We start from the raw sequence: 12,573 nt of genomic DNA, 5'->3' as shown, positions 1-12,573 counted from the left end.
TTTTTGTAAATACTTGTACATTCTCAGCTTATTTATTGTTATTAAAAAAAAAAAAAAAAAAAAAGATAAATCACATACGTTATTAACAGAGACAGATGCCAGAACAAAGATGGAAATACAAAGTCATTTTTGAAAAAAATTTATTACGAAATCTCATGTTACAACTTGCCATTATTCACTCTTTTTGTACAAAATCTATGGGTGGTGCACAACCCACGACCCATGAAAAGGAAATAAAATACTTCCGTCACTGGAGTTCTTTTGACCATGTGCTGTCCATGAAAACTTTTACTGACAAAAAACAAAACAAAACTGCTGTGTCTCTCACTGTTTGTGTACCTGGGTTAGACAATAAATGGTGCCCTGCATCATGTGGAACATACTTGTCACATAACCTGGGTCAAAGAGCATTTGCAGTGGAATGTGCATGGCCTGACAGGTGGCTGCAGTTTACTACACCGTGGGTTATCAAAGAAGTTTAAAAAAAAAAAGCTTTAATTGACAAAACTGCAAATGCTTTTACACTCAGGTTTATGACTTATTCTTGGCCTTTGAATCTCCAAAAGAAAAAAATAAACAAAACAATGTCCTGTACAGTCTGGATTTGTGGTTTTAGTTTGATTCATCCAATCGGTGTGTACAGTTCTAAATAGGAAATTAAAACCAGATGAGCCAACTTTAGCAAACAGAGCCTCTCATTCTAAATCATTTTACTGAAAGCGAATCAGCACCTGGTACAGCTGGAGTTTAGCCCTCCACCTTCCACAGAGCTTTATTCAGTCCAGTATTTTAAGTGCCTCAACTAGTTAGTCTGACAAAACACGGTTTTCTACCATCAGACGGTAAATCATCCAGATATATTTAGTGGGACCACGAAAATCTGACCCACACATGCAACTTGTTCAATCGCTAAGCTAAGAACAAATGACAATCATCGTCAGAAAGGTGATGTGACAGTTGTATGACGGTGCTTTACTCCTCAAAACTGGCTTTAAGTGATCCAACTGTCCCCAAATCTACAAGGTTTTTACTTTTCTCCACATCTTTTTTTTTGGCCTCTAACCTGCTTGAGAATTTTGTATGTTAGCAATTATGAATAAAAGTTTGGAGCATTTTGGGTGGAAATTTAGGAGATTCATGTCGCTACATAGCATTCACAGGAGGAGCGAACTTAAATCCATCAGAGGAGGAACAAGCATGGAAGAAAGAAATATTCTGCCGTCTTTTAGAAAGACTCAACAGTCCTAATGTTGCAGCCCACTGACGTCACAGCCGGAGATAATGTCAGTGAAACACTGACTTTGATTATCTTGTGCAAATGTGCCACAGGCACGGGAGGCATCCAGGTAAGTACTGTTATTTCTGGAAGTTTGTCATTTATTACCAAAGCATTTATTTGTATTATAATTAAGATGTAAAAAATATGAAGCTGTTGCCATTAATTTAGTAGTGCTGTTAATTTGTTTTTGCTTTTTTAGTAATGAGTATTCGTGCTACCTGTTCATAAAGTTAGTGTGGAGCCCTCCATATGAAGCCATCCAACATGAGCAGTCTGAACAACAGGAAAACTAAACAGAAGCAGTTCAGTAATAGAGAAATGGGGCAAAATGGTCCAGGCCTGAGACTCTGAATACTAGAAGAAGAGAAGGGTGGCTGATTAAGATCACAGGAGTAAGAAATGATGTAGGATGTAGGACTGAGATTCTTACAAGAACTCTTTCAAAGTCTGGTCAGGATTGTTAATAGAAAATAATGTAATGTCCATGAGCCATGATCAGACTCCTGTGATAACAATGTCACCATCACAACTTCTTCTAGTCTGAATGGGTGTTTCCCTGAGAGTTAAGTCAGATGAGCCATCGCTGGCATGGATATGAAGTACCTTCATCTTAACACTCAACTTCACATTGGGGTGCCACAACCTTTGCAGCTTTTTGAGTGACAGTACAGTAACATTAATGGCTTACGATTTAACAACAGATTTCACATTTAAAATTTAAAAAAAAGTCAGAAACAATAGATTTTTTTTATTTGAAACAGGCAGAAACTTTAGTGCCGCCCTTTTAATAAACAACATAGTTTGATATCTGTGCGAGGAGTTCTGGTTCTGATAGGTTGAGCAGTGCTTGTAAAGTGGTTGTCAGACATATAACTTTGTTTGTACACCCAACCAATAACATACAATCTGCAGAAGATTTAAGGTCGGGCAACAGCAATGAGAAATACATTCACATTCCAAACACTCTACCGAGTTATTCTGTCCTTTATTAATGGACCGACTGCATCAGTCTGTTGTTGGCTGACTCCTTCCTAAACAGCACCCGAGTGGAGACAGAGATATAAAGAGGTTTTGGCCACCGTAGGAGAGAGAGTGGTGGCCCACACTGCATATCTATGCAGTGTGGGCGAGTAGAGTGGTGGAGAGTGAGCGCTGACTTCCCTGTTTCTACAGCTCGTCTCTCGCCTGCCTCATCACAAAGTTGTGCAGACTCTCCATGTCGCGCCCACCGTGATGCTCGTCTCCCTGCTCCCCGGCTCTGAAGATAATCAAGGTGGGGTAACCTCGCACCTGTGACGAAACAAAAGAACACCAGCAGGGCCTTTATTCCACTTACTTTGTCACGGTTCAAAATGTATTCAATCCAATGTGACATGCAGTATGAACATACACCGTCATTTTTGGACTATAAGCCGCTACTTTTTTCACATGCTTTGAACACTGCGGCTTAAACAATGATGCGGCTAATTTATGGATTTTTACACATTTGCTTCGAGACGAAAGTGACGTTGAGAGCAACAACGAAAGAGAGACTGAGGAAATGTGTCACAAAGTAATTCTGAGGCTGTTTAATTCTGCCATGAAGTAGACGACTTCAGTGGTTTTAGTGCGCAGGAGGAAGATGAAGATAGCGATCAATGATTTTTCCTGGTCGGCTACTGTATTTTTTATTTTTTTAACCAGCCGTGTTACAGGCACGGTTTGGAAAAAAGCATTTATCTGTCTATGTTACTGGTATGTATTTAATTAAAAGTTTTTTAAAAATCCTTCTGCGTACCATCTTTCTATTCAAATGTCTCATGTTACAACGTAGACACCTGCGGCTTATAGACAAGTGCAGCCTATATACGTACACATTTTTTTTCTTTTTAAAGTTAGTGGGCGGGCCTATATTCAGGTGCGCTCAATAGTCCAAAAATTATGGTAATCAAGCACAATCACAGCCCTGATTTTCAACTATGCAGCTGAATAACAAGACTGACAACAAAATCGATGACTTATTTGAAATAGTGTCAATTAGTGTGGAGCCAACTCTGAGTAAGTAATAAATTAGACCTAGCAGTCTCTATTAGGTTGAGCAAGTTCAAAGCTGTGTTAACACAGCGGATGGTCATAAGCAATCTGTTCCTCCTGCTGCCAAAAATCATAAATTAATCCAGCAAGGCTGTTGATGTAGTGCTTTTCTCCTTATGAAAGCAACATCAGCTATTGTTTGACAATGAGAATTTGGTCAGATGAAAGCATAACAACCAACCAATCGATCGACTGTCCACCTGGAGAGTACAGCCTAAGATAAAACTAACTCTTTATTGCAGTGGAAGTTAAAAATCAGTCATGTTTATAGGTGTAAAGTTTTATTGTTTATTTCACTTATTTAATGTGATTGCACTCTTTATCCCTTATAAAAACATTTCAGGCAAATCTAAAACAAGACTAGGACTCTTTAAATGTAAAACCTCTTCATCACTAGATAACTCCTTTGGCTTTCATCTCAGTAATAATACTCAAGCTCCACATAAACTCAAAGCTATGAGTGCGTGTGCGCCAACATTCCTTTACCCACAACAATGTAAAAATCTGCTTTCAGTCTGTAGCATCTAATTAAAGTACGTGACAGTTCCAATATTTTATGGCAGTGAGATAAACCACCATCTTAGCTTTATTACATCCAGTTTAACACTTAATCTTGCAGAAATAAAATGCTGACAGAAGAGTGGGGTGGGGGCGAGAGAGAGAGAGAGAGAGAGAGAGAGAGCGAGAGAGCGAGAGAGCGAGAGAGAGAGAGAGAGAGAGAGAATCAGAGTGCAACATGTTTGTTTCAAAGCTGTGAGGTGGTGGTGAGCACAGAGTGAAGATGATGTGCTGATATACTTACAGAGTATTTGTTGCAGAGCGTGCGCTCGACAGTGCAGTCCACCTTGGCAATCTTGACATCAGTGAGGCCAGGAAACTCCTTCTTGGAAAGATCCTCCCATGTTGGAGCGAGATTCTTACAGTGACCGCACCTGAATAAAAGAATAACAGTAGAGTTCCATCACTTTCACTGACTGGTAGATTGTTAAGAGAAGGTATTGTCAGTGTTTGAAACCATAGACTGTATAAAAGATGGACGTAGCTACCGTGACGTCACCCGTTGGTTTCTGCACTGAGAAAATGAAGCAAGGGTTTTGCTACTTCCTGGTTGACATCTTGGATTTTTGGAGCCAGTGACGCAAAAATCGTCAGAGGGGGGCGGAACCATAGGTGCAGCGATTGGTCAGACGGATTGAGAGGCAGGCCCTCTCTGCCCGCCCACATTTATCGCCTTCTGCTCGCTTCATCTGTATAGTCGCTGCCGACTGTCAATCAAGCCAGCCACACCCCTTGCCCCTCAAAATTTTGAAGATTTTTAAAAAATTCAGTATTGATTTATTTTCAGATTGGCCACCTGATCTCTGGACTTGACCATGAAAACTAATTTTTAAAAAATCCTGAGCTGGAGGAACGCGGTATTTTGTGATCTGTGATCACTTCTTTTCCAATTCATTTCTATGGGAGCCAGGGCTTTTTGGAGCCAGGACTAGCGGACGTAGTGATATATTGCAGGTTTTTGACACTTCCGGGTTGGCTTCATTTTTCAGGGCCGGTTGCTATGTCCATGTTTTATACAGTCTATGTTTGAAACTAATTTATTAAGCACATTTCAGTGTCACAACTCAACAATTTTTCTGTTAAAGAAAAGAGGTCGGTATTGTTTGACACTTGGATTAAGTTTTCTTGAGGTGACAAAAAATGCACAATTGTTTCAGCTATTAAAATTCCTGTAAATTAACAGGCTTTTTTAAACACTTATTTGTCACATAGTCCAATAAAGATGATCTTACCAGGGAGCGTAGAATTTGATGAAGGTCAAGCCCTTGGCTACTGCCTCGTCAAAGTTGGTCTCAGTCAGGACCAACACGCTGGACTGCAGGCAGAGAGAAAACATAATATCTGATTTGTTTGCATTTGTATTTACCTGACCATTAGCATTCATTTTACACTGGAGAGAGTAAGAGTTTCCAAACTATGTGTCGAGTTTATGGTTCCTAATGATGCCTACATCATCTCATTAAAAAAAAACAACAAACAAACAAACAAAAAAAACTGTGGCAGAGTTTATCAGGACAGTCCCAGTGGGACACTAGCCAAGATCAACAAAGAAACACAGCAGATAGTTGCTGGGATGCAGTGAGTCAGTTCTGCACACATATGGGTGAAGTTCTGATATCAGTCAGTGGGCAATAGTTTACCATACCAAAATAGTAGTTAAGTAGGTGCTCCATTCAGAGATCTACTGTATAACGACTACATATGGGGGTGTTGGGTCCAATCCAAGCAAGCACCAGTGGTTTCACTGCAGTATGAAATGACTGTCTCCCTTTATACAGCTGCCCAATCACAGCAAACCTTTAATGTAAAGGCTGGAACCCTTTATTTCCATCATTTACCAAATGTACAATTAAAGGCATGTTACCATTAGAGAAATTGGACAAGTAGAGTGTCAAGAACAGAAAAAACAAACAAAAAAAATCAAGTGCCACACAGGATAATCTGTTTGAAAGATCATCATTGCAACTGTTGTATATTTTAAGTATGTGAGCTCTGACTCTATCAGCATTGTAGTCATCTATAGATGCATGCTGGCAGGTTAAACATGTCACACAATTGTAACATGAATAAGCAGTTAATACACCCATCAGCCACAACATTAAAGCCAGCGTGTAACATTGATCATCTGGTTCAATACAATGTCCTGTTGGGAAACATTTAGTCCCAGCATTCATGTGGACATTATTTTGACATGTGGCACCCACCAAAACGTTGTCGCAAATCAAACATGACCCCTTATGACACGGCAACAGTGCTCTCTGATGACAGCAGCTGGCACGTGCATCCCACCATGTCACAAAAACTGCTCGAGAACAGCTGGAGGACCATGACAAAGAGCCCCAGCTGCTGACTCTGCCTCCAAATTTCCCAGAGCAACCAAGCATCCAGAGGATGTGCTGGAGCAAAACCAATCCACATCGGGACCCATCCCAGAAGACCACAGGACCCAAAGGATCCACTGCCAACATACCTATGGCAGACACCGCAGCACACCCCCATGCCCATGCCACAATGATTCAGAGGTGCCTCGGTTGCACAAAAGGGACCTACACAGTATTAGCCAAGTGGTTGTTAAAGTTGAGGCTAACTGGTGTACACAAAAAAACCTCAAATAAATAAATTAATTAATTAATTAATTAATATACTTCCTCGATATCTTTTGTACCTTTTCTTCCTCTTTGGCTGGCTCATCACTGGGGATCTCATTTGCTTTTTGTTCCTTATTTGGTTCCTGCCCTTGCTCTTCAGTGAGTGCAGCCTTCAGCTGATTGTCGACAAAGTCTTTGAAAGATTCCAGGTCTCTTTTTCCTTTGTATTGTTCTGTCTAAAAAAAACAAACAGACAAAAACAGGTGTTAATACAATTTTGCAGACACTGACACTCAATTTAACTAAATTATACAGACATTAAATTAATGATCCTCTATGATCTCTGAACCTATTCAATACATAGAGGATTGAGGTTCATTTAGGAAAACACTATAATTAGGAACCACAGACACTTTTGGACATTAAGAACACAACACGAAGCAAAGTCAGCTGCTATGTGTACCTTGCACTAAATGATAGTTGTGTTTGATAACAGCACCATAGTGATTGATCATTATCAACCATAGCTTTACTCCACTGAGCACCAATATAAATGTCTGCTCTTAGCTGTAATGGGTATGCCTGTGTTTTTTAGTATAGTTTATGCATTTAACTATTTAAGGCATCCAAGTATGATGTAATGTAGTGGAGGTTGTTAATCTGCAGTAAATCTAAGGTGTCAAGGAGAAAAAACATGACAGCCACAGTGGCAGTAGGTCAGATGCAGACAAGTTTAGTCAAGTCAAAGTCACTTTGTCAGTTCTGTACTACGTGTACACATACAGAGAACTGAAATTTCTCTCAGAGCCTCATTTAAAGAAAAACACAAAGTTTAAAAATAAATATACAAACTAAAAAAATATGTCAGCTAAACATATAATACGCTAAAAATATACAGTCTAGAAACAATAGATGTAAACATTAAAGAAAACAGAATGATCTGCATAAGGCACATTTTAGGGAGAGAGAGAAGATGCAGCATCTGCACGCGCCACCATCTTGAACCAAGGTAAAAAGTGAGTCAAAACGTTGTGCATGCAGAGTTAATTCAGGAAACTACTTGTGCATACCTTCTGTCCATTGTAGAAGAAGAGCAGCGTGGGATATCCTCTCACACCGTTCTCAGAGCACACCTCATAGTGCTGCGTACAGTCCACCTAGGTCACAAATGTATGAACATGTGTTGTCAAACGGGAATGAAACATCACTGCAAACACTAGCAATGTAAAGTGTTGGCTTAATAACCACATGTACAAACAGGATCAGGATCCTGTTCTGCCAGATTGATAACAGGAACCCGGTAGTGAGAGAAAATGGAGCACTGAAACTACACTACGATGAGCAACACCAGTGAGTGCCATCAAAAGTGTGCCACATAGGATGCTGGATTTGCAGGGAAAATAGAAAACTTTTTTTTTTTTTTTTAAATGACGGGGAGAATAATGCCCATGTAGTAGCTTTGATCCCATTCATATCAGTATCTGTTGCTCTACTGTTTCAACACCTCTTTATAATAAACAGGTTTAGGACCCTGTGAAGCTGCTCACAACCCGAAGGACCCACCTTTCCTATCTTTACGTTATCAGAGTGTTCAAAGGTAGTGGCCAGCTGTTCCCAGGTTGGAGCCATGGCTTTGCAGTGGCCACACCAGGGCGCGAAGAACTTAACAAAGTGTGCACCTGAAGCAGAACAAGAAAAATAGCAAGAAACACAAATGAAAAACACAACAAAATGCAGAAAATAAAATGCCTCGCAGTGTAGACATTCACACAAATCTGTAGTAAAGTGAAGCTTTTGGGTTAATGTAAAAAGCTGATTACACTACAACCTCTGTATAGCTTGCTGTAAATGAAAATATACACCTCTTACAGGTTATACACAAGCAATTACACAACGTTTATTGCAGCTCCGTTGCCAAGATGTGAAGGTGGGACCTATAAACACGGTTTTAAAAATGCTTATGTCATATCCTGCCTTTTTTCGTCTCCAAACAAGAAATCATTTATTTTTCTTCAAAACATTCAACTTCAGTCAAGCCGTAATTTCAACGAGATGATTATCGTGAGCGGCGTTTTTTTTTTGCAATTGCTGCCTGAAAAACCAAAAACGTGAGGTGACAGGAGACAAGGGGGTTACAAGGTTGGTCCGTGTTGATTGACGCTGTGGATCGTGGCTCGGGTACTTGTGTTGAAATGACAGTTATGTAAATCAAGGCAATGGACTGTTTCCATTCTCTAATGAGGAATCCAGAAACACTACTCAGTGTGGCTGAAAACTGAAAGTACATGTAAAAATTTTAAACAAAACAGAAACTGTTTGTCTGTTGTAGCAGGATGCAGCTGCATAAACACACCAGATGGAGCTGCCTATGAAATCTCCTAACTTTGTTGCCTTTTAACATAGTATTATCCTGCTTTTCATATACAACATTTTTTACCTTTGGTTATATGGGTCTTAAAGTTGAGGGCAGTGAGCTCATACATGCCCTGTTTGGGCTCTGGGGCTTTAGGAGGCTCCAGCTCAGTCTCTGGTTCCTGGAGGACATACAACAACAAACATGAGCACGATTCTTTGATTGTACATTACTGGTTTTGCATATTTCAGGTGATAAATGAATAAATGAATGAATGAAATGAACAAACAGCACTCACAGAAGGCTCATCCTGGAGTGTCTTTAGCATCCAGGTCTCCAGAGACTGCAGATCTCTGGGACCCTGGTATTTAACTGCTTCCTGATCGGGCTTAAACAACTTCAACCTACAACATAACAGAAAAAAAAATGTTTTGAATTGCACAAATAGGCAGATTTATGATTCAAATCTACATCTTGACAAATTTAAATCAGTCATCCATCCAGGCTAAAAGGAAACATGAGAAGTTTAGTTATAGAAACTGGCATTCTGTCAATCATTATCCAGTGACTGCTGTGTTTTGTAGACACAGTATGCAGTCAGCAAACTCCAGTATTTAAGAGGATTACATTAAGATAATGGAAGAATATTCAACTAAATGCACGTCAATGTGTCACTTCTGTCAATCAGTGATATAAAAAAAACTTGTTATCTCTGCTGTGTAAGAGGTGTTGTATCTAAAATGCTACAGCTATTGCACTGTTTTGTAACAGTTACCTGAGCTAAAAATGTAAATGTCTAGGCTACCAAGCAAATAAGCTGGTTTGACATCTGGTGTGACTCTAGTACTTACGTAGGGTATCCTCGAACCCCATGGACATTGGAGCAGAACTTGGTGTCCTGGACGCAGTCTACTTTTACCACATACACGGGGGGCTCATCCATGCTGTTGTATTTGTCTGCCAATTCATTCCATGTTGGCTGTAATCTCTGACAATGGCCGCACCTGGACACAACAGGGATGAATACTGAGTATACAGCATAAATTAATCTTTAAGTTTTTACAAGTTTTGATTTGGTCAAATACATCTGTTGTCCAAGCTGCACTGTAATTCTGGTTAAAAGCAATCATCTTTGAACCGACAACACTTTCAATGTGGAAATGGAAATGTGGAACAATGCCAGTTCATGCTTTCCACATGAAGTAAGGTTTGTTGTTTGTTTTTATCCACACAGTTGTTATTGCTGGACTTTGGAGGTGCTTTAATTTGTACATGCTTTTCATCAGTGGTGGCTAAAAACAGTGTGAAGTTCTAAACTCTCCAGGAATCCCATGCTATGTCCGTCCATGGAGCTTTGGACAGAAAGGAAACAAACTCCAGCTGCATGTTATTCCACAGCGCTCAGCACAATGGCAGAACAATTAAAAAGAAAATACTACTGAAATCGGAATATGGCCAAGTGCAATATCCAAATCACAGGAACTGCAATTTGTTTGATAAAATGTGTCACAAAATACCATCATAAATGAAGCATTACGGTGCTGCAAAGATTCCCTGACCCACCAGTCATATTCTCCAGATGCACAGTAATATACTTGTTCAGTACAGACCACAGCAATAATCACATCATTATTTTTTATATTCTTTTTCAGTGGAAAAAAAGACCTTTCCCACTAAAATCATGACTCATACTGCAATTGCAATATCGGTCAAAATAATTGTAATACGTTTTTGGGGTTTTTTTGCCTATCATTCAGCCCTGCTTGGCAGAAATCATGGACACGGTCCTACAGTCCAAACTGCAATTTGCTGCTACATCATTTAAGCATTTCAAAAACATCTACAGGAACAGTATGTTTTTCTCAGGCCGATGTGAGGGGCAACACAAAGTGTTGACATAGCAGGCCCATGTGTACTTATTGTAGTATGAATGGAACTGTGCACCCACATCGGTCAGCCTACACTGATGCGGAAACCACGACTTGACCTCTTCAGCCCACATAATAAAGATGATGCCAAGGTTTATATATTTATCATGGATTATCTGGGGCATTGTATTCTTAGAAAAACCATGATGCAGATGGTGGCATAATGCTGAAAATTCTCCACTTTCCTCTGAATGAGCACAATGAATTATAAAGGAGTGTGCTTTGTACTTTTAAGTTTAGATGGTTATTTCTAGCGCTGAAAGCCACTTGGGGCTTTAGTTTTACACAATACTTCCTTCATGCTTGAGAATTGGCTGTATTTAAGAATACAGTCAGAAATTACATGAATGCATGTCTGTGAACAGAAAAAATGAGGTCAGAAATTTAGGCTGAAACCTGTTTCTGATACAGCTTTGTTGTAGTAACTGGCTATTTAGGTCAACATTTTATAGCAGGTACTGTATGTAGGCTTGACACTAAATAGACCATATCAAGAATAAAAGTCTAGGTATTAGACAAAGGGCTGAGGAGGATACTGAAACTGTAGTGGTCTGCCTCAGACCAAACAGACTTAAACTTCTAATCTTATCTTCACAAACAACCTCTGTCTTCATCTCCAGCTCCCGGTCATTTCTCTGCATCACACTGGATGGTGAACAAATAAAAAAATCTAATTTTACTGGGAATTCCTGGGAATTACCAAGGCCCTGTGAGGGTCCGTGAACCCCACGTTTGAAACCCCTGACATAACATTAGTCAATCAGTGCGTGCCACGTAAGCGCAGCTTTCCAAACTACAACTTTGAACTGTGATTGAATAATGCAGCTCAAACTGTGAATAACACACAACAAAATGCGCTTAAATGCTAAAGCACATTGTTCAACGTTCATTAGAAAGTTTTCAACAAAATGCCAACCACGAGTGGCCGTTAGCAACGCTAGCAAGGCCCGTGAGAAAAGTGTTCAGTCCGCTCAGCTGCACTTGGCTACGGGGCTTTGCTAGTTAGCGACTAAGCTAACAGCGCCGGCTCATTATAAAGAATGATCGACGTAGCCGAGCAGCTAGCTACGTGCTAACTAGCGTCCCTGCTAACTTGCCGGTTAGCTTTAACCCCGCTTTTAACATGAGTATTCCCATTTTCTGCGTTCGTGGAAGCTAATAAAGAAAGAGAAACGTTACTGGCAGTAAATTCACTTCACGTCGTATGGGGAAAACTTGGTAACTGTTCACTTACCACGGGGCGTAAAACATGACAAAGTGGGGTGCAGTGGGCACCGCCTCAGTGAACATCTCCACAGTGTATGTGTGCTTGGCATGCTCATCTTCTTCTACATCGGCGTCGCAAAACGCGCCGGCGAACAGCAGCGACATATAAATAAGACACAACGTAAAGGATTTGCAGTGCAGTGCTGAAGCCATGGTGAATCTCTGTAGGTGAACAGTGTCCCTGCTGGTGTGAAAAGACCGACTTTGGACGAGCACGCCCCTCTGGCAGGCTCCGTGTGGAAGAATGTGGACTCTGGATGGGACGCTGCTCGCTGGAGATCACTGGAGATGCAGCAGCAGTGTTATGTAGATCTGTGGCGGCCCGCAAGCGCTTTGCAACTCTGGCAGGTTCAAACAAGTGCCACTCTTAAAAGACTTACGAAAGCCTGTTTGATAGGACTGCATCTCTCGAAACTAAAGCAGACGTGGTGCAGTTATTTCTGTAATAGTGTATGAATGAATGGATGAATGACTTCACTGGGGTAGAGTAGAAAAATAAAAATAAAGTTAGGAAATGTAAGCATCAAA

The 12,573-nt window shown here is 40.3% G+C and overlaps 1 protein-coding gene across 2 annotated transcripts in view; it reads right to left on the bottom strand.

Moving 5' to 3' along the window:
- txndc5 (thioredoxin domain containing 5) overlaps nucleotides 1-12,298 on the bottom strand; it is a 12,395-nt gene extending 97 nt beyond the window's left edge. The window contains exons 1-10 of one of the 2 annotated variants that reach the window (XR_520047.1): nucleotides 12,014-12,298; nucleotides 9,703-9,855; nucleotides 9,150-9,255; nucleotides 8,936-9,032; nucleotides 8,062-8,177; nucleotides 7,569-7,655; nucleotides 6,576-6,734; nucleotides 5,143-5,225; nucleotides 4,155-4,284; nucleotides 196-2,569 (exon numbers count right to left, since the gene is read on the bottom strand). Coding sequence is in view for 1 of the 2 variants with exons in the window: in XM_008277952.1 (XP_008276174.1) it covers nucleotides 2,447-2,569; nucleotides 4,155-4,284; nucleotides 5,143-5,225; nucleotides 6,576-6,734; nucleotides 7,569-7,655; nucleotides 8,062-8,177; nucleotides 8,936-9,032; nucleotides 9,150-9,255; nucleotides 9,703-9,855; nucleotides 12,014-12,198 (1,239 nt within the window). In the remaining variant the exon portion in view is untranslated. Of the gene's footprint in view, nucleotides 1-125; nucleotides 2,570-4,154; nucleotides 4,285-5,142; nucleotides 5,226-6,575; nucleotides 6,735-7,568; nucleotides 7,656-8,061; nucleotides 8,178-8,935; nucleotides 9,033-9,149; nucleotides 9,256-9,702; nucleotides 9,856-12,013 lie in introns of those variants that run through there. The other variant, XM_008277952.1, reaches the window with a different exon arrangement.
- Nucleotides 12,299-12,573: the final 275 nt, after the last annotated feature.

The sequence above is a fragment of the Stegastes partitus genome, unplaced genomic scaffold (genome assembly GCF_000690725.1).
Source record: "Stegastes partitus isolate 25-593 unplaced genomic scaffold, Stegastes_partitus-1.0.2 Scaffold111, whole genome shotgun sequence".
NCBI classification, from domain to species: Eukaryota; Metazoa; Chordata; class Actinopteri; family Pomacentridae; genus Stegastes; species Stegastes partitus.
Note: the sequence above shows the minus strand (reverse complement) of the source record. Positions and strands in the feature narration are given on the sequence as shown.